This window comes from Mchenga conophoros, linkage group LG18, assembly GCF_057382185.1.
Source record: "Mchenga conophoros isolate Kocher_MC1m ecotype Shallow Benthic linkage group LG18, M_conophoros_male_GT1.1, whole genome shotgun sequence".
In the NCBI taxonomy this organism is placed as follows: Eukaryota; Metazoa; Chordata; class Actinopteri; order Cichliformes; family Cichlidae; genus Mchenga; species Mchenga conophoros.
In genome coordinates this window covers 40,161,454-40,186,581 of record NC_140543.1, presented here as the reverse complement: position 1 = coordinate 40,186,581, position 25,128 = coordinate 40,161,454, and the positions used below count along the sequence as shown (strand labels likewise).

General features: G+C 42.0%; 2 protein-coding genes and 1 non-coding gene across 3 annotated transcripts; all 3 read left to right on the top strand.

Annotated features, from left to right (window-relative positions):
* The first annotated feature begins 3,388 nt into the window (after positions 1 to 3,388).
* On the top strand, positions 3,389 to 5,072 carry LOC146554617 (uncharacterized). Its single transcript, XM_085255164.1, has 2 exons — positions 3,389 to 3,648; positions 4,534 to 5,072. The coding sequence occupies exons 1-2, from the start codon at positions 3,389 to 3,391 to the stop codon at positions 4,871 to 4,873; spliced, it is 600 nt and encodes a 199-aa protein (XP_085111290.1). The 3' UTR covers positions 4,874 to 5,072.
* A 7,010-nt stretch (positions 5,073 to 12,082) lies between these two features.
* LOC146554615 (PRELI domain-containing protein 1, mitochondrial-like) lies at positions 12,083 to 22,321 on the top strand. The gene is made up of 6 exons (XM_085256055.1): positions 12,083 to 12,128; positions 13,138 to 13,261; positions 14,359 to 14,584; positions 19,171 to 19,284; positions 21,375 to 21,453; positions 22,140 to 22,321. The coding sequence occupies exons 2-6, from the start codon at positions 13,170 to 13,172 to the stop codon at positions 22,229 to 22,231; spliced, it is 603 nt and encodes a 200-aa protein (XP_085112181.1). The 5' UTR covers positions 12,083 to 12,128; positions 13,138 to 13,169; the 3' UTR covers positions 22,232 to 22,321.
* trnag-ucc (transfer RNA glycine (anticodon UCC)) lies at positions 12,662 to 12,733 on the top strand. The gene has a single exon. It is a non-coding gene; the product is annotated as a tRNA-Gly (tRNA).
* Positions 22,322 to 25,128: the final 2,807 nt, after the last annotated feature.

Below are 25,128 nucleotides of genomic sequence, written 5' to 3'. Positions count from 1 at the left end.
TGAGATATGACGAGAGAGGAAACGGAAGACCTCAGACATGATTGGCTGGCTGGGAAGCCGTGCAGGCCCTGATATGTGATATGTGTCTGAGTCCGCACAGAGGATTGGCTGCCTGGCAGAAATATATAGAAATAGTATGATTAAGCATAAATACTACATTTAGCAGAAATACTATATTAAGCACAAATCCTATAAAAAGCAGAAATAGTATATTAAGCACAAATCCTATAAAAAGCAGAAATACTATATTAAGCACAAATCCTATTAAAAGCAGAAATAGTATATTAAGCACAAATCTTATAAAATAGCAGAAATAGTATGATTTAGCACAATAGTAATAAGTTAAACAGAAAAATTGGAAAAGCAAAATGGACAGCTGAAAAAATGCTGAACATGCTGAGGGTCCCTCAAATATACTTGTTAAATGAAAAAAATCAGCAAAAAAAATATATAACAGCCACACAATCAGAAATATGTACACATAAGGAAACACACATGCACAGAGAGACACACACACAAGATCCAATTCAGTCAACCAGTCTAAATATATTGAATTTGAATCTTAGAATGAGATCATCCCATTAAAAGGCCTTCTCTCTCTCTCTCTCTCTCTCTCTCTCTCTCTCTGTCACACACACACACACACACACACACACACACACACACACACACACACTCACTCACACAGGGAGAGAGAAGTAAGTTTCTAGCTCAGTCAGCCATGGAGCTGCTGAATTTGAATCCACCAATCAGAGAGCCTGTGCACTTTTTCCCGCCAAAACAGGTGCATCTATTTACACACGCAGCACAGAGAGACACAGGATTATCCGGTTGTTCAGTCTGACGTCACTAGCCGTGTCTGGGTCTAAACTCCGCTGCAGGTCCATATATCAAACGATCACTATGGCATTACTGTGAGTTGAAAAACTGTCTAAAGTCTTTCATCTTTAATAAAATGATCAGCGCTCTGCTCTACCAGGTGTAACAATTGAGTTTAACATCCAGGCATCCATGAAAACGGAATGAAGTTAGCAGGGAGTTAGCTCGCTAGCTTCTATCTAAATACAATATAGCATGTCCTGACTGCGGGGTTTTGGAAACAAATTAAAACGTACAGCTCTGTTATCACTTCCAACATAAATGAAGACAGAAAGCTAAACAGCAGTGACGTTTGTAGGGTTACTGAAGTTTGGCTAGCTGGTATATAATGATGTGCTACGTGACCGCTAGCGACACAGCTATGTTAGCATAATATAAACAAGCTAACTTTTTTTCCACTTGATAAAAGTTACCGTGAGTGTTCTCGGTGGTCAGGAACAAATGTAATTGCATGGCAGGATGCTGTAAACGGACCAAACTTCAGCCAGGAGAACAACTGAGATAATCCATCCACAATACGAGGTTAGTCATTCATATACTGCTGCATGGGCTGGGCTGTAGTTACATCCTAAGGTTTTAAAAACTGAGCTTAAATAAATGATTAGCGGTAATAAAAGCCGAGGGAGGTCAACAGTGATCGCTGACTGTTTTAGGAGCTTTTTGAGATCAAATAGAAGAAAATACATAACATTAAACATGTTAACAACACAAATGCCATATTAAACGCAGACTACTTTAGACCCAGAAGTAGGATTCGTCGCGTCATCACTGAACAACCGGATTGCAGTCTATTTCTCATAATGACGACTCCCCTCAAACAAATGACCATAATTTCCTAACCGTAGGGGCTAGAGCGGTCATTCTTACACCGTTTTGTTCAGAAGAGATGGGGGAATCTTCAAGTGTTGACAATTTATCATTAAAATATGAATTTTTAGAGATATATGACATGGATGACTTGTTGACTTAGAAGCCACGAATTCCCCAATATGCAAATTTGAATGCCTCAGACCACATATATGATTGGCTGGCTGGGAAGCCGTGCAGGCCCTGATTTGTGGATTTGAATTCCTCAGCCCTCAGATATGATTGGCTGGCTTAGAAGCCATGAAGGCCCCAATATGCAAATTTGAATGCCTCAGGACACATATATGATTGGCTGGGAAGCCGTGCAGGCCCTGATTTGAAATTTGAATGTCTCAGTCCTCACAGAGGATTGGCTGCCTGGGGACCTGGCAGAAATATATAGAAATACTATGATTAAGCATAAATACTACATTTAGTAGAAATACTATGTTTTAGCACAAATACTATAAAAAGCAGAAATACTATAATTTAGCAGAAATACTATATTAAGCACAAATCCTATAAAAAGCAGAAATAGTATGATTAAGCATAAACACTACATTTAGTAGAAATACTATGTTTTAGCACAAATACTATAAAAAGCAGAAATACTATAATTTAGCAGAAATACTATATTAAGCACAAATCCTATAAAAAGCAGAAATAGTATGATTAAGCATAAACACTACATTTAGTAGAAATACTATGTTTGAGCAAAAATCCTATAAAAAGCAGAAATACTATATTAGGCACAAATCCTATAAAAAGCAGAAATAGTATGATTAAGCATAAATACTACATTTAGTAGAAATACTATGTTTTAGCACAAATAGTATAAAAAGCATAAATACTGTAATTTAGCAGAAATACTATATTAGGCACAAATTCTATGAAAAGCAGAAATAGTATGATTAAGCATAAATACTACATTTAGTAGAAATACTATGTTTTAGCACAAATCCTATAAAAAGCAGAAATACTGTACTATGATTTAGTAGAAAAACTATAAATAATCAGAAATACTATATTTGGCAGAAATACTATATTTTGCACAAATCTTATAAAATAGCAGAAATAGTATGATTTAGCACAATAGTAATAAGTTAAACAGAAAAATTGGAAAAGCAAAATGGACAGCTGAAAAAATGCTGAACATGCTGAGGGTCCCTCAAATATACTTGTTAAATGAAAAAATCAGCAAAAAAATGCACAGGGAGAGAGAAGTAAGTTTCTAGGTCAGCCTGGGAGCTGCTGAATTTGAATCCACCAATCAGAGAGCCTGTGTACTTTTTCCCGCCAAAACAGGTGCATCTATTTACACACGCAGCACAGAGAGGCACAGGATTATTGCAGCCTATTTCTCATAGTGACGACTCCCCTCAAACAAATGACCATAATTTCCTAACCGTAGGGGCTAGAGCGGTCATTCTTACGGTGTGTTCACACCGAACGCGATGGACGCGAATAAAACGCCCCTAATTTGACGCGTGTACATTCGCGTCTCAACGCGTGTCCAAGAAAAATCCATCGCGCGTCAAAATATGATATTTTGACGCGCGTGAACCGGAAATGTGGGAGGAATGTGGGAGGGAGTTGTGCCAGACCTGGTTTTGCAAGATGGCAGCTATCGAGCTAGCGCTTGAAGAGAGAGTCTCCCTTCTCTATGTACTGTGGAGAGCAGAGCAGCAGCGTAAAAGACGTTCTCGCCATACCTGGGTCCATCAGGTCCTCCAGAGGCATGAGCAGTTTGGTGAGTTTCACCACTTGCTCCAGGAGCTGCGCCTGGATGACGGCCGATTCCAGCGCTATCACCGTCGGCCAGTTTGAGGACCTGCTTTCCCTCGTCGGTCCCAGCATTGCCCGCCTAGACACCAACTACAGACGCTCAATCCCACCTGCAGAGCGCCTGTCCGTCTGCCTGAGGTTAGTAAAACTATTTAATACGGTAGTCCTTTATTGATATCTGTGCTAATATGCTAATCCATCCAGTTATACACTGCTAACATGGATGTGCTATGCTAACAGTGAATGCTGTCGGTGTTTACTGAAAGCAAACTGTGGTACAGAGACGACTCTTTATAATATTTCTAGTGATACTCAGAAGGTCTCATCAAGTCCCGATTTAATTCGATTTATGCTGTTATCAGTGTTTGAATGATAGCATGGCTGTGGTGTCACATCAATGTATGCGCTCGGTGTTTGCTGATATCAAACTGTAGCATTAGGACCACTGAGTTAACCTTTGTAGTGATACTCACTCCTTTTTATTTAGACCTGGTTTAATTCTGGGATAGTTGAATATTTGTATATAATCCCTGCAGCTGTCAGACTCTATAGCAGGGGTCACAGCCTTTATTAAAACAGAGTTAGATAAAACTGTGAACAGTTTGGTTCATCTCTAGTTACATGGTTCTATCTTGATAAGCTGTCTTATCACAGATTAATTTTTCAAAAATATTAATGATTTAAGCAAGGAAAGGGCTACATGTCAACACACAACTCTTTATTTCTATTAATGTTTTACTTCATTCCTACCTGATTGACATGTTTAGGAATTATGAGTGATTGGCTCACTGTAGTTGTGAAAGTTGCTACCAATCAAATTATATGTTAAAGTTAAAACAAAACACAACTGTTTTAGATATTATCTAATATACATTTTGTAATTATCCTTATAATTACAAAAGGTTTTATGTAAGATTCATGTTTTGTGATTTAAATCTGACATCACAAAAGTATTTTGGAATTTGAATAATGTATTTTGTAACTGCAGCACACATAATACTAATTTTGAACAATTTTGTCCAGGTTCCTTGTCACCGGGGACTCCTTCAGGACCATCGCGTTCAGTTTCAGAGTCGGTGTGTCCACGGTGAGCCAGATCACCCCCCAGGCAGCGACGTCCATCTGGGACTGTCTAGTGGACGACTTCATGGCTGTGCCTTCACCTGGAGACTGGCGGTCCATCACAGAGGGATTCCAGGAGCGCTGGAACTTTCCTCTGTGCTGTGCAGCTCTGGATGGGAAGCACATCCAGACAAAGGCACCCCATATATCATATAGGAGACACACATTGATATACACTAAATATTCATTTCATTTCTTTTTTGTGGTGCCCAAATTGATGCACCTGCTTGATTTTGTTTAAACAATTATTGCACACTTTCTGTAAATCCAGTAAACTTCTTTTCACTTCTCAAATATCACTGTGTGTGTCTCCTGTATGATATTTAACTGACATTTTTTATTGTAACAACCAACGATTTATACAGGAAAATAATGTCTATTAACAAGGTTGCCCAAACTTCTGCATCCCACTGTATCAGTATATTTTGTCATTAGTATAATATGAAATAAAGTCTACATGTGTCAAGTCGTGTGCCAACATTTGCTGTGTAGTAGAACTGAGACATTAGTCATTATAAACATTTATTTAAAATAATATTAAAAGTCTCAAACAGAAAAACATTAAACATAAATATATAAAATATAAGAATTTACAGAGAGACAGGAATAAAAAGGACCAGCTGCTCTCCAGAGCAGGAACAAGGCTGAAGAGGAAATGCTCCATTGGAGACTGGTGTGGCCTCTTCAGGGACTCCAGGATGGCCAGCTCCACCGCCGATGGACCGTCCTGGGACCCGTCCCTCATCTGCCTCGGAGCCGTCCTCCTCTGTGGGCCTGTAAAACAGCACAAAACACAAAGAAATGAGAAGGCTGCTACTAGATTTTAATTTCAACATTGAAAAAAAAAAAAACAATAACAGGATATAATCAGATTGGTTGTAGATATTTAGTAAAGGTGATCACAAGGGAATCCCACCGACTAAAAAGGTATCAGTGCTTGCTGTACATATCTGTGGGTGCAGCAGCAGGAGCTCAGGGACTGGGGATGCTCTGCTGCAGAATCAGTTGGTTCTATCAATACAGTATTAAATGTTAACAGGTTCGATATAATAATCGTAGAGTAGACAGTGGTCCCTCATTTATTGCAGGGGTTCTCAGAATAACTAGCCCCTGGTCACAGTTCTCACAATTGATTCTCAAAGTGCAAACCTTTGTAGATTGCAAAACGTAAAAGTATTATTATGCCGCGGTTTGTCTTCATCTGCCCGCCACTTTCGTGCGCCTTTTTCCCTCACGGTGCAGGTGTCTATTTCCGAATGAGGCTCATAGTTATGGGTGTTTTTGTGCTGTTTTTTCTATTGGACGCGATGGTTATCAAAACCAAACGTGATAAATTTGGCAAGCGCAGGAGATTTGTCAATCAGGCTGCAGAATGCAATGCTGTACTGTGCAATAAAAAATCAGCGAAAAAGCAAAGCAGTGACGGATGAACAGCGGGACCACTGTGTGCTGTTTATTAATAAACAATAAAATATATTCCTAAATGATAACATGCATAAAAGCAGAACGGTATTTGTACGTCAGTGGGAAAATAGCGGTGGCTTGCTAGCTTTTGTGCGGCTTCCCCGGGTCAGTGAAAACTTTCAAAAGAGAAATGAATGAACTTACCAGGTTGCCCGATCTCTTCACATATCTTCCTCCAAGCTCGGTCCTTTTTATTCCTGTCTCGGTACTGAAAGCAGCTGGTGTTGTACAGCTCCGAGTTGTTTGCTACCGCATTGATTAGCCTTCCCCTCCATTGAAGTATGAAAGGCTTTGGCTGGATCTGCCCCTTTGACCTAGGTAACAGCCACGTCACCAGGCTCCTGATTGGTTGTCGCGGCGCGATTTGACGCTGGAGTTCAGATTTTTCCAACTCGAGCGGTAGACGCGAAACGCGCGTATGCACAAAGTGCAACACAAAAACTCACGCGCGTGGTTTTATTCGCGCGTCAAAAGCGCCAGACGCGCTACACTGACGCGCGTTTCACGCGTTTTGGCGTTTTCGCGACGCAAATCTGCTTCCGAATTTTCGCGGGACCCGCAATCGCGCGTCATCGCGCCTTTCCATTGACTTTACATGTAAACCTGACGCTCTATTCGCGTCCATCGCGTTCGGTGTGAACACACCGTTACACCGTTTTGTTCAGAAGAGATGGGGGAATCTTCCAGTGTTGACAATTTATCATTAAAATGTGAATTATTAAAGATATTTGACTTCTAATGCACCATAACTGAGTAGAGCGAAGCAAAAACTGGCTTGACTTGCCCTCAAACAACGCTTTGTAACTCGAAATCTATTTGGAGTATCGATATCATTCTTTCACCGTAAGAGACAGCAGGCTTTGGTGAACAGTCATGGAAATTTTCAGGTCTCTATGGAAATCCAACAAAAAGTTATGCCGAGAGAAAAAAGTGGTTCATTTCCAGAGTTTGAAATCTGAAGAAATCTGAGCGACGGACGAATTTCCTACCCTCAAACAAGTCCAACTCATTTCAGAACGGTAATACGTGAGAAAGAAATTCTTGAATTGTGAGCGTCACGAGTGTCTGAAGATATACCGGGACAAGCCTCATGTCTTAACTTTGCTTCGTTAAGGAGATATGACGATTCGAATATGCCTCTCATTACAGAAATGCAGCGGTGATTTTGAACAAACTCTCCATTCACTTTATATGGAGAGTTTTCCGACATTGTGTTGGTCTGAGGAGATTTGCGAAAGTTCTATGAATACCACAACAATGATAGTGACATTTTCGGAAACCCAGCAAAAATACCTACGTTTTGATGTATAATTTGTGGAAGTTGAGTGAAGATTGAGCAAGTAGCAAGAAGTAGTTCGGACATGAAGAGAAGACTGCAAAACCTTCAGTGGCACACTGGAAGCCAAGTGCATAGCAACCATAACAACGCATGTATTTTGTGAAAAATCACAATTTTGCAACTGAAAACTTTAAGAGGCATAAAGGTAAAATGGTAAAAGATTTGAAAAAGCTGAATCATACCTGAATAGCCCCATAATTTGAGAACATTTTAAAGTTTGAATGGTTGTTCTACGTGAAAATATGAGGAAGTAGTTAAGTTTCAGAAACAAGCAAATTTTAGCAGAATTGCAGAAGTTTCCCATTCATTTCAATGGGACTAATTAAGCTTAATATTTTAAAAAGTATAATAGTGAAAAATACCAAAAGACATAGCAGGAATTAGCAGAAATAGCAGAATATTTTAAAATTTGAACGGTGAAAATTGGCTGAAAATTGTGGAAGTAGTTAAGTGCCAAAAAGTGTGCGGAAGTCCCAAGAGGAACTCAATAGTGTGGATGCTTAAAGCATCCACACAATTAGGGTCCAATGTTTCCAAATTTAGCACAGCTGTGCTGTTTTCATAAACTGATTTATAAATTTGGAATTTCACGAATTCTCGTGTCTGAGGCGGCATGCTCTCCAGAGCAGGAACAAGGCTGAGGAGGAAATGTTCAGTTGCAGACGGACGTGGCCTCTTTAGGGTCTCCAGGATAGCCAGCTCCACCGCCGATGGACCGTCCTGGGACCCTTCCCTCGCCCGCCTTCGAGCTGTCCTCCTCTGTGGGCCTGTAAAACACAGAACAAAACACCACAAAGAAATGAGAAGGCTGCTACTAGATTTTCATTTTCAAAATTGAAGAAAACCAGGATATGAACAGATTGGTTGTAGATATTTAGTAAAGGTGATCACAAGGGGATTCAAGCAAGTAAAAAGCTATCAGTGCTTGATGTTCATACCTGTGGGTGCAGCAGCAGGAGTGGAGGGACCAGGGACTGGGGAGTCAGGAGAAGCAACATGGGAGGACTCTGCTGCATGATTACTTGACTCTATCAAGACAATATTAAATGTTAACAGGTTGAAGACAATAGTCATAGAGAATATTATATTATTATATACTTATTATTATATACAGTGGTCTCTCATTTATTGCAGCACATGAACAGTAGTCACAGTTCTCACAAGTTGATTCTCAAAGTGCAAACCTTTGTCGATTTTAAAACGTATTATGCCGCGCTTTTTCTCCGTCTGCGGCGCCACTTTTGTGCGCCTTTTTCCCTCCCCGGTGCAGGTTTTATATTTCCGAATGAGGGTCATAGTTAAGAGTGTTTTTGTGCTGTTTTTTTCTATTGGACATGATGGATATCAAAACCAAACATGATAAGTTTGGCAAGCGCAGGAGACACGACACGGAGGAGATTTGTCATTTGGGCTGCAGAATGCAATGCTGTACGGTGCAATAAAAACAAAATCAGCGAAAAGGCGAGGCAGTGACGGATGAACAGCGGGACTACTGTATACTGTTTATTAATAAACAAAATATATTCCTGTATGACAACACGCATTAATTAACTGCCTACATTAATTCATTGTAAACATACCTTCTGACTGACACTCCCCTGCTGACACTCCCCTGCTGCCTCTTCGGGCTGTCCCTGGTCCTCGGGGGAGAAGTTCTCCACGGTCCGCACCATATTACCGCTAGTCTCCCGCGGGGTGAGGAAGGGGTCCAGAAACCCCATGACCGCGAAGAACTTCCATCTCCTCCCCGATCCTGCTGCCGACCCACTCCTCTTCTCCTTCTCTGCCCTCTTCTCCTTATTATAGGTGTCCCTGAGGCTCTTCCACTTTCTCCTGCAGATGTCCTCTGAATAAACGCATTATCTGGTTAGCGGAAAGGTATTTGTACAACAGTGGGAAAATCGCGGGACAGTAGGCAGGCTTGCTAGCTTGCTAGCTTTTGCGCGGCTTCATCGGGTCAGTCTGAAAATTAAAAAGAAGAAGGAATGAACTTACCAGGTTGCCCGATCTCCTCACTTATGTGTCTCCAAGCTAGGTCCTTTTTTATTCCTGTCTCGGTAAAAATAGTAGCTGGCATCATACAGCTCAGGGTGGTTAGCCACAGCGCTGATTAGCTTTTCCTCCATACTGAATGAAGAATGAAGGGCTTTGGCTGGATCTGCCCCTTTGACCTAGGTCAGAGCCACGTCACCAGGCTCCTGATTGGTTGTCGCGGCGCGATTTGACGCTCGAGTTCAGCTTTTTCCAACTCGAGCGGTAGACGCGAACGCGCGTATGCACAAAATGCAACACAAAAACTGACGCGCGTGGTTTTATTCGCGCGTCAAACGCGCCAGACGCGCTACACTGACGCGCGTTTCACGCGTTTTGGCGTTTTCGCGACGCAAATCTGCTTCCGAATTTTCGCGGGACCCGCAATCGCGCGTCATCGCGCCTTTCCATTGACTTTACATGTAAACCTGACGCTCTATTCGCGTCCATCGCGTTCGGTGTGAACACACCGTTAGTCTTTGAGGTGTTGAGTTGCAGGTGGTTTGTGTGACTCCACGCGACAAGGTTCCTCACCAGACTTCTCTACTCCTCTTCCTGATCATCCCAGATACACCCCATGATGGCTGTGTCATCTGCAAACTTCTGAATGTGGCATAATTCAGAGTTGTAGCAGAAGTCAGAGGTGTACAGGGTGACCATTGTCAATCAATCTCGTGCCGTGTCTCCAGTACATTACAGAATGTGTCCAGCTTGTCAAGTTTAAATAAATCTTTGATCGCTACCAGTGTGGCTTTGAAGTGCTGTAGTGTGTGTTTGTAAGTTTTCTCGCCAACAAACACAACAATGGCGATGAAACATTTTGCACCGTCAAAGTCACCTGCGGGTTTCTTTGGTTTCATTCTATAATACTGGACTTATTTTTCTACAAAGGTTTGAACTTTGAGAGTGTTTAAACAAGAGAGAAAAGTGTGAAAATGTTCATGCCTGTCTGAGAAAAGTGTATAAAGTGTGTTGTGAGGGGTTCTATAGCCTTAAAACATCTATAATAATTGTATAAAAATAAAGTTGGCTACTTCGCAGATTTCACCTATTGCGGGTTAATTTTAGAACATAACTATCCCGATAAACGAGGGACCACTGTACTAAGTAATTTATTGAGAATTTTTCAGAAAAACAATATTTCCCCATTGGATAAGCAGAAGAGAATGGATGAACGGATAATATTTCACCATTTTACTAGGGTGACCAACCGTCCTCTTTTTTGCAGTTGTTGACTTGTAAAAGCCTATCGTTTAAATATGTTAAAGTTTTCTTTAAGCAATTGTATTATTAAAGTTTTTCTTGACTAAGCCAAATCTTCTCTTTTTTGGAAATCAAATGGAAATCAAAATATGGTCACCCTAATTTTACAAGATAAGTTTGCTTTACTTTATGGGGTGCAGCCCATATTATTGAGTCATTTAACCTGGACTGAATTCATGGTATTTTACCAGACAGGAGACACTCCTTTCCTGTACAGCTCTTTTGGTAGTTATGTTTAAACAGTGATTGCGAAAGAAAAAAAATATCCATCCATCCGCTTATCCTTTTCAGGGTCACGGGGGGCGCTGGAGCCTATCCCAGCTGTCATAGGGCGCAAGGCGGGGTACACCCTGGACAGGTCGCCAGTCTGTCGCAGGGCCAACACACAGGGACAGACAACCATTCACTCACACATTCACACCTAGTGGTAATTTGGATTATCCAATTAACCTATCCCCACAAGCTGCATGTCTTTGGACGGTGGGAGGAAGCCGGAACCCAGAGAGAACCCACGCAAACACGGGGAGAACATGCAAACTCCACACAGAAAGACCCCGGCCTGATGTTGGAATTGAACACAGGACCTTCTTGCTGTGCGGCAACAGTGCTAACCACCGTGCCACCGTGCTGCCCAAGAAAAAAAAAATCTTAGAATTTCTTAAACATTTCTTGCATTTTTCAACTGTCTTTTTTTCATCAACAACATGAAGTGCAGGTCTTCAGGGCCAGCTTATGTGATAGGAATTCCGTGGAAAGTGCAGGGTATCAAGCAAGTCCAGGGGATCAATCACTGCTCAATCTCATCATAACAACTTTATTCTCTTAAACATTAGATCTTTAAACCATAGTCTAAGTGGATATATCACCTGAAACTTAGATTTGCTCTAAATCTGACCAGGCCTGCTTCAATTCACAACTGAAAAGTGTCTGTAGTATATTTTTGCCTGTACAGTATAGTTATTTATTTATTATTTTATTTTGTAACAATGGAAAAAAGTATTTACTCCTTTTCTGTTAGCTGACACCCATCCTAGAGTAAATAAGTGCAACAGACAGAAGTGGTACCAGCAAGTACAGACAGATTTACACTTTAAAAGATTGAGAGAAACTGTATTGTGATCTAAGGAGCTTGGAAGGAAAAGCATCTGGACTTCTTTAACCTCCTAGAACCTGGCGTCCACATATGTGAACGTCACATTTTGGGTTGCCTAGACTAAAATATGTAAATCATGTAAATTGACAGAGTGAGTGCACAGAGGGCACCAAATTTTTGCAGAGTTGCCACAGACCTCCAAACTTCATGCGGTCTGCAGATCATGTGGATTTAGTCGTGAACCGTTTACCAAGCAGCGCGACCTGATTTCTGCTTGTCTAGTCTGCCATCTGGTGGAAAAAGGCGGTAAGTGCACGTATGACCGCCTGGGTCCACTTTTTTTCTTCTTTGTTTCTGTCTCAAATAAGCAGCTGCTACAAAGAAACCCCCGAACTGCCTCGCTTCTGTGTTTTATCCATGCCGGCTCCCTTACAGTCCGCCGGGCTTTGAGAAACACGCGCTTTATGTACGTCCGTTACTTGGCTAGCCGAAGCTGTTAGCTTCCTCAGCAGCTACAACAGACTGCGACGTTTACGGTAGAGGGTGTTTGTACTAGCAACCTCGGACGCTGACTTCAGCATTTAGATAAAAAAAAAAGAAGACGATGACGAAGCGGCGACCGCGTTAAACAGCTAACTAGCTTGAGCCCGCTGGTGAAGTGCGGTTATAAAACAAAGGGATTAGCAATGCTGGCCTCGGAGCTGTAGCAACACCTAATAACGGTCGCAGCTAACAGTTTTTACAGTAAACAAATGCTATGACGAAAAGCATTGCATAGAAGTACTAGTATTGTGTTAATCACAGGATAAGTTGCTCTACTTTCCCCTCTGCTGATGTGAGCGTTGGTGGTATAGTGGTTAGCATAGCTGCTTTCCAAGCAATTGAGCCGGGTTCAATTCCCGGCCAACGCAAAGTCATTTCTTCACTAAAGTGGCAACTTTAGATTCTACTGTTAACAATTGCATATTTAGAAATGTGCTCACCCCAACGGTTTTCATTTGGTGTCTGAAAACTAGCGTCTGAAAACTTTTTGTGGTATGAAAACTAAAGTCATTTAAACACACTGTTAGAATTTAAAGCTACCCGGATTTTCAGGCACTAATGCAGGCACAATCAGCTGTCTATGTCCTGTTAATGGGGACTTTGGCACGACTGTCCTATCCTCTCTTGCTTGCCGTGATCAAATTCAGTGAGTGTTCATACCAACGGGACAGGAATTTTATTCTACAAACTTAAACATGAAGAGGAACTCATGACACTAAATACAAAATATATTTAAAAAATATATAACTTGTCTCTTATGTTGTTCCTGCAGCTGCTGAATGAGCTCTGTTAGTACATGCCGACATGGGGAGGTATTTCCACAGCGAGGTGGACATTAAGAGCCCGTGGCATCAGGTGCTGGCTGCCTTCTGGCAGCGCTACCCAAACCCATACAGGTAATTAATCAGAATCAGAATCAGAAAGGGTTTTATTGCCAAATGTTGAGCAGGTTTACAACATTAGGAAATTGCTGCGGTGCTTCAGTGCAAACATACTGTCATAAATTGCGCTTAAATAGACATGAAAAAGTAAAAGTAAGAATAAGAATTAAAAGTGCTACGTAGAAAGATATATGCATGAGATATACATGAGCTATATACATGAGAATAAGAATTAAAAGTGCTACGTAGAAAGAGTGCAGGTGGTGATCAGTGCCAAACATGGAATGATGCAGTGAACACAGCGTAGGGTCATGTGTTAGTGGTGGGAACAGTCGTACGTTTATTGTTCATGTGTCCAACAGCAGAGGGGAAGAAACTGTTCTTATGGCGAGAGGTTCTGGTGCGAATGGACCGGAGCCTCCTGCCTGAGGGGAGCAGGTCAAACAGACTGTGTCCAGGGTGAGAAGGGTCAGCTGAGATCCGAGCTGCACGCCGCAGTGTCCTGGAGGTGTACAGGTCCTGCAAAGATGGGAGTCTGCAGCCAATCACCTTCTCAGCAGAGCGCACAACACGCTGCAGTCTCTGTTTGTCCCTGATAGTGGCTCCAGCGTACCACACGGTGATGGAGGAGGTGAGGATGGACTCGATGATTGCGGTGTAGAATTGCATCATCGTCCGTGTTGGCAGGTTGAATTTCTTCAGCTGCCTCAGGAAGTACATCCTCTGCTGGGCTTTCTTGATGACGGAGGTGATGGTGGGCTCCCACTTCAGGTCCTGGGTAATGGTGGTACCCAGGAAGCGGAATGAGTCCATGAATGATTGTTTCAGTGAATATGCAAAGTCATTTCTCATCAATGAATCTGATATTTTTCCCTTATAAAACAGTGAAAAATGTCACCTTATTATCTAGTACAATAAAAGAAAAAAAAACACATTAGTCCATTTTCTCCAGACAATGGACAAAGTGGACCAAACTGTCGTGCTTTTATCTTGACTGCATCAACCCTGGGTGTTGTTTGGAGAACTTCAGTTTTTTAAACAATAAAAGACATTTTAAAAAAACAGAATGTGTGAGTGTTCTCAAAAAAAATAGATCTGTTTTGGTGTACCAGCACCCATGTACTCACGGAAGATGTCCTATACCGCGAGGTCACCTCCAGCAACCACCTGCTGTCCAGGCGACTGCTGACGAAGACCAACCGCCTGCCGGGCTGGGCGGAGCGGGTCTTCCCCATGCACATGGCTCGGGCGGTCTACGTCCTGGAAGATTCTATCGTGGACCCTCAGGCCCACACGCTCATCACCAAGACCTGGAACCTGAACCACAACACGCTGATGGTGAGATGTGCTCTGATTAGATCACTGTGGTTAATTAACCCCCCCACCCCCACCCCATGACAGATAGGATAGAGTTCAGATTGATGGTCTTATTGTCATCAAGCGATTTCTCCCACTTTGAATGGGGCAGTTTGCAGTTTGAGATAACCAATCAGAAAATGGCCACGAGCTGTGAATAGCATGAAAGCATGAGATCATGGTCATAGATGTAATAGAGCAGACCTTCCCAAAGTGTGGAGCCATTGCAGGGGGGGCGCGGTATGAAAAGGGAGGGAGAGAGAAAACAAAACTCTTGGACACTGCTAGCACAGGGCGCCCACAGAAATGCAAAGCAGGAGATGAAGCATCGCTGAATATGTTTCCAAACCAACTTCATTCTAAGCCAAAGACTAGAAAATCTGGCGAAGCATATCTGCCCTTTGGTTTCACCTGCACAAGTGCCAAGTGCACAAGTCTCCCCTGCAGGATTGGTTTTCCCTGCGTTGGGAGCAGCACTGTGCTCTCCCTATCACGGACAAACAGTATCCCACAGTTGTTTATGTTTTTAAACCCATTTTGCACAGAGAGGCATTTTTTGAAAAATGCATTGATAGCAATGTTGAATATTATTACACATACAGTAAAATAATCACACCGTGACGCCTCTGCCTTTCTAAATGGAGGGACAGTAACTGCGTTTGTATATGTTAGTGTGTAAAACCTGTAGACAGTAAGATTAACAGTATTTTGTCTCTATCTGCCATTCTGCAATTCATCTCATGTAAACAATAACGTGCGCACAGCGTGACGTGAAAAAAGGCACATACCTTTGACGTTGCGTGACGAACTCTGTATTCCTCGTCCACACGTAAACGGAAAAAAATGAGTTTTTAAAAAAATCTCCGTTTTCGGTGATTCGAAATGCTGTTTATGTGTCAACGAAACAGCTGCGTTTTCAAAAATACCCGTGTAGGTGTGAACGTAGTGTAATAGTTTACTTTCTTACTGCCTGTAATTTATTGCAAGTTACTTGTATTTGCTTAACCCTCCTGCCATCCTTTAAAAAACTCACACCCATCACCCTAGGGACCATTCTCAGCCACGCCATAAAAAGACCATATATCCATATTTTATTCCACTTTAAATTAGCCAACCTTGTAAAACTACTTCTCCCTGAAATATTCATGTAAAGTTTTAATTATATTTTTGTTGTTTTAACCCTTCAAATCCCAGTGTTATTACATGAGCGCCCTGTGTTATAAGCCCCAAAAACCAAAAAACGAAACTAAATATTTCCACAAAAAACCAGTTGAAGTAATATGTGATTGTCATTATAAGTAGGCCTTTAGATGGACCAAAGATTGGCACCAACATACATTTTGACCTGCCATTATTTTTTTTGCATTTTTTTTGCAATTTAAAAATTAAAACTTCAAGGCCCTGAGTCTTCATTGACATCCAAGAAAAGAAGAAAAAATAAAATCATATGATGATAATTTGGGGTTGAAAAATAGCGTTTATAATGGAAGTCAATGGGCAGAAAATGGTCCCCAGGGTGATGGGTGTGGGGATTTCTGCTGCTCAGCCATTTTAGGCTGATTTAAGGAATTCACACTGGAATATTAACATTGACAGGTAAAAACTATCCTGTGGCAAGTTTGGTTATATTCCACTGAACACAGTGGAAATGGCAGCCATTTAACACATAGCAGTGGCACAAAAAGGTCCCAAGAAGGCAGGAAGGTTAATTGTTTACTAAATGTTTGAGGTGTGAAAGAAACCACAATGGAGCAAAATATGGGCGTGTGTGGTTGGAGGATGTGTTTGTGCGTGTGTGTGCGTGTTGTAAAACAAAGGCAGCAAAAAAAGTTTGGGAACCACTGTAATAGAGGAACCAGCTGACATGGTTTGAGCACCTGAATAGGAGATCTCCTGCACATCTAGACTTTGATGGACTAGGTCAGGGGTTTTGGGCATGTCCAGCTGTGAGGAGACCTGTGACAGAAACAGGACTGGACTGGGAATGCCTTGCTGGAAAGGCTGGAGATAGTTGCCTAAATGAGGCCATTCTCTCCACTTTTGCTCATCTCAGAAAGGACAAGAAAATGGATGAATTTGCGGATTTAAAGAACTGCACTGGACACAGGTATAAATGCTTTTTGACTGGAAAACTACAAGGCCTCTTACAGTCTGGTTGGTTTTAACATTTTCAGTATTTAACTAAGTTCAAATCAAATCACTTTTATTGTCACATCACATGTGCAGGTACATTGGTACAGCACATGTGAGTGAAATTCTTGTGTGCGAGCTTCATAAGCAACAGAGTTGTGCAAAATACAATAATGTAAACAGGCAAAATACAAGAATGGCTGATCTGAAACTAATAAATATATGTACAATATATAATAGTATATGCATTTCTGGATGTGTATACTAAATATTTTTCTACGTGTGTGTGTGTGTACACATATTTTACAAATTAAATAGAGTAAACAATAAATAAAATATATAAAAATATACAGAGTTGAGACATGTGCAAAACAGTGGCATTGCTGTACAGTATGTAGTGCATAATGTTGAAGTTCCAGTAGTGGAGGTGAGGTGTCTATGAAGTGTTCAGCAGTCTGATGGCCTGATGGAAGAAGCTGTCTCTCAGTCTGCTGGTACGGGACCGGATGCTGCAGAACCTCCTTCCTGATGGAAGTAGTCTGAACAGTTTATGGCTGGGGTGACTGGAGTCCTTGATGATCCTCCCCGCTTTCCTCAGGCAGCGCTTCCTGTAGATGTCTTGGAGGGAGGGAAGCTCACCTCCAATTATCCGTTCAGAGCACCGCACTACTCGCTGGAGAGCTTTGCAGTTGTAGGCGGTGCTGTTGCCATACCAGGTGGTGATGCATCCAGTGAGGATGCTCTCAATGGCACAGTGATAGAAGGTCCTGAGGATGCGGGGGCTCATGCCGAATCTTTTCAGTCTCCTGAGAAAGAAGAGGCGCTGCTGCGCCTTCTTCACTGTTTTGTTTGTGTGTACTGACCACGTAAGATCCTCAGCCAGATGTACACCAAGGAACCGGAAGCTGCTCACTCTCTCCACAGCAGCGCCGTTGATGGTGATGGGGGTGTGTACTTCTCTGCACCTCCGGAAGTCCACTATCAACTCCTTTGTCTTTGCGACGTTGAGGGTGAGATGGTTGTCTTGACACCAGTGGTCAGGCGCTGACCTCCTCCCTGTAAGCCATCTCATCACATCACCATTGGTGATAAGAACCACCACTGTAGTGTCGTCCGCAAACTTCACAATGATGTTGGAGTTGTTAGTGGCTGTGCAGTCGTAGGTGTAGAGTGAGTACAGGAGAGGGCTCAGTACACACCCCTGTGGAGCACCAGTGTTCAGTGTGATGGGGGATGAGGTGATGCTGCCCAGTCTGACCACTTGGCGTCTGTCAGACAGGAAGCTAAGGATCCAGCTGCAGAGGGAGCTGCTCAGTCCTAGATCCTGCAGTTTCCTGTCCAGCTTCGAGGGAACGATGGTATTGAATGCTGAGCTGTAATCTACAAACAGCATTCTCACATACGTGTCTCTCTTCTCCAGGTGTGACAGGGCAGTATGTAGTGTCAGGGCTATGGCATCATCAGTGGACCTGTTGTGGCAGTATGCGAACTGTAGAGGGTCCAGTGAGTCGGGTAGTGCAGAGCAGATGAAGTCCCTGACCAGCTTCTCGAAGCATTTGCTTACGATGGGGGTCAGGGCTACAGGTCGCCAGTCGTTCAATGAGGAGATGGTGGAGGATTTGGGTACAGGGACGATGGTGGCCATTTTGAAGCAGGCTGGGACTACAGACAGAGAGAGGGAAAGGTTGAAGATGTGCGTGAACACTCCAGCCAGCTGAGCCCGCGCATGACTTGAGGACGCGGCCGGGAATCTCGTCCGGACCTGTAGCTTTGCGTGCGTTCACCTTCCTGAAGCACTTCCGCACATCCTCCTCAGACACAGTGTGCGCACTGACGTCATCCGCGGTGCGCACCCCTGTCCGGTCTCATGGTGTTCGCTGTGTCGAATCTAGCGTAGAATACGTTTAGATCCTCACACAGAGAGGCCGTGGTCTGCGGTGTGCTGGGTTTCCCTCTAAAGTCTGCGATCGTGTTTAGTCCCTGCCACATACTCCGAGGGTTGTCAAACTGTTGCTCCACCCTGTCCCTGTACTCACGTTTGGCTGCTTTGATCGTCTTCCGGAGTTGGTAATGTGCGTGTTTGTAGTCCGATGTGTTCGCGGAGGCAAAGGCGGTGCTCCGTGCCGCGCGAACATCTCCGTTAATCCAGGGTTTTTGATTTGGGATGGATTTAACTGTTCTGGATGGACGACATCTTCCACGCATTTCCTGATAAATCCACAGACTGAGTCTGTGTACTCATCAATGTCCCTAGCAGCCACGTGAAACATTTCCCAGTCCGCGTGATCAAAACAGTCCCGCAGCGTAGACTCCGATTGGTCCGTCCAACAGTGCACCGCCCTCCGGGTTGAATATAATACTTTTTCCTGTGCTTGAACAGTTTGTGTTTGGAGTAAAACGGGCTTTTTTGTACATTTTCTACCGTCTCTGCCTCTAAGACTGTTGTGGAGCGGTGTCTGTTTGAAGAGAACCATGGTCAGCCATCTTGGACCAAATTGAGGAGGGAGGCCTGGATCTCCACAGCTGTATATGGACTGGGTCGACCCATACAGGTATACACAAACATACAAATGTTTCAGTCCTAGGGAAAATTGGCCACCAAAACCCAAACTCAACCTACTATCAACTTAAAGTATAAAGAACACACCAGCTTCTCTTAGTGTATTTCTGATAGAGATTGACAGACCACGTGACCTTCGTGCATTGCTTTGTGGGTACCCGTGGCAACAAAATCAAAACACTGCATCAAGCGCTAGTATTTCCAGCACCGGTAATCATTAATTCTGTGGTTTTAATCCCTAATTGCATTTTATTTACCCCAAAAACAGTTATGTACAAAACGACGGACAACACGGCAGGTCCGTACAAAGACAGACTTGACGAAAAGGCAAAAAAAAAGGACAAGGAAAAAATCAAAGGATTGAAAGGGTCAGACCCATACGAGCATACAGAGTGGAGTAAGGGACGTTAGCGTGCTGCCCAACTTTCATCACGGACATATTTATTATTGTATGGTCCTAAGTGTGAGTGGTATGCACTTCACGTTTATTAACTTCAGATCCCTGCAACAAGCCCAGGTCCAGTTTACTTTTGGTGATTTGGACTATTCCATTTCACAGCTGTTGTTACATTTTTTTTCCCTTTTTCTTCTGTACAGGCCAACGAAATCTGTTTGTAGTTTCAGGTTGTAGTATTACACAACATTTTCAGATCTAATAGAAAAAAAATAAGTGTTTCATAATTCATTCAATTTATTGTCTTTCTTTATAACTGGCATTATTGTTTCATTCTATTATAGAATCATACAAGAAAGAGGCAAAATTGTATTCCATTATGCTTTATTAGCTGCTTCAATAAAAAACAAATCAACAATGCAAAAAACAACAACAAAAAACAACAACAACAACATTGGAAACCAGCATAGTAGAAAACAGTTATTCATCACTTGATTGCTTGAAAACAACACTTGGGCACATATATGCGGGATTTTCGTGGCTGTTTTGATCTCGCTCTCTCTTAACCGATCAAATGCGGCTGTGGTAGCAGCTTTAAACTCAGTATGATCCAGGTTGATAGAGGGTGCTCAGTCTGGATCACATTCCAGCATTTTGCATTGGTTTTCCTACAAAACATAACAAACATTAGCCCGCAAAGCCACAGTGAACAAAGCAGCATAGCGCAATGAATTCTATTCAAATCAATATAAGACTTACTTGTAACCTACATCACCAATTATGTTATGATAAATTACGTAATAACTACAACAGAAGACTTACTGTTGTGGAAATGCTTGGAGCAGACTAACATGTGAGCTGGAGTGTTCTGAAACGTTATATTTGGTCTTCAAATTGCTCCAATCCAGGCCATACGTCAGCTCTTGTTACTTCGGAAACATGGCTTGAACAATTTCTCTTCCATGACGTAATCCCATAAACAATCTCTTTACCCGTCGGCTTCCCGTGGCTGTCATGCGACCAGCTATTGCAGTTAATAATACAACAGCTTCTCGCCATTTTTTGTGTTTCTTTTTATCCCTGTGTGACTGTTTTCATGTGAAAGCATGCGTGCGCTAGTACCTCTTGCCACGAATTCCCAGAATCCTTTGTGGTTTTACCCCAGAATGACATCACATTTTCAATCTCTATAAAAGATCCCCAGTAATGGCTGGAGGTGTGGTCAACACGAACTTGATAACGGCTGCTTAGTTTGCCTTAATGTTCTGCATGTTTGCGATTATAATTTTATTCCATTATTTTTGCAGTTGGGTTGTTATGCTTGTTACATAGCTTCATGTTGGCTTAGCTAATATCTCGGTTACTCCTTGGCAATGCAGGTCATAAATAAAACCCCTGACTAGTTAGCGAGTTGTTGCTGGGGAAATTCGTTGCAAAGAGGGTGCTGCACCAAAATTCTGTCTGCGATTGGTTTGGTCTCTTATCAGATTGTCCATTGTCGCCCATAGTTTGCATGGAAGATGCTGACTTGTCTGCAAACACTCAGAACATTGTGAAGTAATACCTCCTGGCTCTCAAGCCAAGCCAAGATACCAATACCAACTATGTGACACTTCGTCAGTATCTATATACAGCTAACGTATGGTGGGGTATTTATCTTTGACTAATTCTTTGTCTTTCTCCGCCAGGAATTCGGTCTCGCCAGGTTTAAAAGTAACCAAGCTAAAGCCATGAGAGGGCTGGAGTACTCTCTCTCCAAGCTACAGAGTAAGTCACAAATACATGCACACACAAATCTGTATTTCACCTCTGAGGGCTTCACCAAAACCTGAAGCTTAATTACCACAAGCTATGTGTTTTTGTACAAAAGTCCTGAAACTGTAAAAAGAAATCCAGTTAAAACCAAGAAAACAAACGTCAGCCTATCACAAAACCGCTGTTTTTTCTTTCTTAAAAAGGGAAATCATCATTTAAAAACTATGGTTTTTATTTTCTCTGATCATCTTTGTCTAATTTAACTTTTAGAGCATTTCATTAAACGGTTGGTCTCAATCTAGTATCAGATTGAGACCAACATTTACTGTATTGCACACCTTTGGTGGTGGCTTAGAGTGATGTCAAATTTTTCATTGATTTTTAGATTTGGTCACAGGATTCACATTTTTTTTTATTTATTAAATATGAATAACAAATGTCATATGAGTCTTCTCTTTTGACTTTTTTATGTAGATGTAGTTTAGATCAGCCTGATTTTCGGTCATTAGAACTTAAACCTTAGATTGCATATAAAAGACGACGGTACACTCCGGGTATGAGAACTGTGCATTTTCTTTTCTTGTTTTAAACCTTAAACCTATTTTCAGCTCCATTATGCTCATATTCAGTTTATTTTTCACTTCAGGGCTCAGATCAGTGTGACAGTTCCTCATTTTCTACTTTTATTTTATCCACAGCTAGTGACCAGGGAGAGTCATCAGAGAAGCAAAAGCCCCTCCCACCACAAGCCACGCCGACCCCCAACCAGAAACCCAAACAGTTTGTCTGAACCTCAGTAGGAACAACAAGCCCACAATACAGATTGACAGACCACGTGACTTTTGCGCATTGCATGCCGGGAACTCGTGGCAAAACAATCCAAGTACCGCATCAAATGCAAGTATTTGCAGCACTGCAAAACGTTCATTCTCGGTTCCAATACCTTCTTGCTTTTTCTTTGCCCCCAAAAAAAGGTATGTACAAAACGAAGGATAACAATGCTGGTCTGTACAAAGACAGACTCGACGAAAAGGCAAAGAAAAGATACGTGGAAAAAAATCAAAGGAGTGAAAGGGTTAGACCCTTACGAGCACACAGAGTGGACAAAAGACGTTAGCGGCTGCCCAACTTTCACCACCACCAGTGCATACATTCATGAAGTTTAGTAACTTCAGGGTCACTGCAACAAGCCCAGGTACAGTTTACCGACGGATGGGTACAGGACCTTGAAATGCACCGTGTAGAACGAAAGACCATCGTACAAACAAAGGTAAGTTTACCAGTCTCACAAATTGTCTTCATAAATACACATTCGTTAACCGTTTATTAATAGGACCTTTAAGCTCAATGGTAATTAATTAGTAGTGGAAATAATTTCTGGTACGGATTACAGAAATGTAGCAGTGACAATAATATTGTATGCTGTAATCGTACTGGGCAATTAGTGATACAAAAACCAAAAAACCTGTTTTATCTGCTTTACCCGTCGGCTTCCCGTGGCTGTCATGTGACCGGCTATTGCAGTTAATAATACAACAGCTTCTTTCCATTTTTTGTGTTTCTTTTTATCGCTGTGTAACTGATTTCAATTGAAAGCCTGCGTGCGTTAGTACCTCTTGCCACGAATTCCCAGAATCCTTTGCGGTTTTACCCTTAAATGACGTCACATTTTCAATCTCTATGGCTCGTTTGAAGAGCAGCACTAAAACGGTGGGGCATCCACTCATCCTCAGTTCTGATTGGTGACACATTAGCTGATACTGATTACTTTTCAAAGTCACCAATCAGAGCAATGAACTACAATAATTCCCAGGATTCCTTGGGACTGATTTAATCATCTTATTAAAGTTTTAGTAATTTTTTTTTTAAGTTTGCAGTTTGTAATTTGTCAGTTATGTAATGTAAACATGATATTAAGTTAATAATTTAAGTTTACGTTGACTTTTCTTATCTTTGTTTTTATATTTTTATATGGAAATAGTGTTTTGTCTTATTTTGTAGAATTCTCTGAATGATTATTGTCATCTTGGATTTCTTTGGGACCTCCCACAGTAAATGTCTTAAGAGATTTTCTATCAATAGGAACGGGTTTACATCAGATTCAGGTAGTTTAGAATCAGACTGTTGTAGAAATGCATGTTTCATAGTATCCATATGCCAGTTTGAGTAGATGTTTGTTTTCTGGTGGTATGGCTCTGATCTTAAAATTCCAATAGATTTATGTTCTGGATAATTGGCCAACCCATTGAGACCAAGGGGAAGGTCAGAGTTGAGTTTTGTTTTGTCTCATGCTAAAGAGGATATTGTGTTTTAGATGTAGTCTTATCCGTTTTGGCTTGAAAAAGGGTTGTCAGTAACCTGGTGTATGTTAATATTGCAGCATGCCAAGCTGCATTATGCAAAATCAACCTCTGGGGCTAACAAATAAAGCTAATGTTAAAGCACTGAACACTGCAGTTTCTCTAATATCCACTTCAGACTGGTTCTAAAAGTGACCAAAAGTGAGTCAGTTCCCACAGACGCAAAATGTCAAACTTTACAACAGAAATAAAGATATTTACAGCCTGCTACAAAAAGATATTTTGGCCATATAAACTGTCCTGCATGTTGGCTAGAAGAGGGACATCAGTGTTAAAACTTCTGCCCACTCCCTGTGTGTTCTATATAATATCTATTCACACATCTTGACGCTGAAGGTTCTACATGGTTCTTACATGGTAAAGTAAGCACCTGAAAATAAAAGAGAAAAAACTGTGGGTTTCTCTTTGCCCGGATAAAAAGAATTTGTTAAACAGCCCTTACTGGATTGACCAATGCTTGTAATGGGGAAAGCCTGAGTGAAGATATAAGAAGGAGAACTGTAGATTAACATGAGTTGGGAAGGTCTGTTGGAGCCATTTCTAAGCAACTGCAGGATTCCAAGATTATCAGTTCAAGCAGTTTCATCTAAGTACAAGTTATTTGGATGTCTCATTGCTAAGGACTGAAAGAAGAGCCAAACTGTCACTATCAGATGAGAGGAAATTGGTCAGGATGCTCAGGGATCCCCCAGGCTCAAGCCTGCCATGAACAGGAAACTTCTGGAACACCAGCATCAACGTCGATAGCAACGTCAGTTTTAAATTGCCACGGAATGAGAGGGTGCTGACCAAGAAACAACTCCTACTCCAAAAATAACACCTTCAAACTCCACTGAAATTTGTAGCTGCCCATATGGACAAGCCAAATGCATTCTGCAGAACATCTTTATGATGAGACTAGACGACACGGGGCGGCGGGTTGGGAAGCTCATCTATGTAACCGGAAGGTTGCCGGTTCGATGGACAAGACACTTTACCTACTGCCTACTGGTGTTGGCCAGAGGGGCTGATGGCGTGATATGGCAGTCTCACTTCTGTCAGTCTGCCCCAGGGCAGCTGTGGCTACAACTGTAGCTTGCCTCCACCAGTGTGTGAGTGAATGAATAGTGGAATTGTAAAGCGCTATGAGGGTGTCGAAAAGCGCTATATAAATACAATCCATTATTATTATTATTAGACAAAGGTGAACTATTTGGCCAAAATGACAGGTGGTGTGTTTGGAGGAGTAGCACTGCAGCGGCCGTCAAGCATGGTGGTAGCGTCATGCTCTGGGGCTGTTTTTACACTATTGCTACTGGTACATTACACAATGTGGATGCAATAATAC

Excerpts from the sequence above, each read along its gene's own strand:
- LOC146554617 (XM_085255164.1), top strand. The coding sequence starts at position 3,389 with ATGTACTGTGGAGAGCAGAGCAGCAGCGTAAAAGACGTTCTCGCCATA. Across the intron at positions 3,649-4,533 it reads CGCCTGTCCGTCTGCCTGAG|GTTCCTTGTCACCGGGGACT; the intron begins GTTAGTAAAACT and ends AATTTTGTCCAG.
- LOC146554615 (XM_085256055.1), top strand. The coding sequence starts at position 13,170 with ATGGGGAGGTATTTCCACAGCGAGGTGGACATTAAGAGCCCGTGGCAT. Across the intron at positions 14,585-19,170 it reads TGAACCACAACACGCTGATG|ACTGTTGTGGAGCGGTGTCT; the intron begins GTGAGATGTGCT and ends TCTGCCTCTAAG. Across the intron at positions 19,285-21,374 it reads GACTGGGTCGACCCATACAG|GAATTCGGTCTCGCCAGGTT; the intron begins GTATACACAAAC and ends TTTCTCCGCCAG.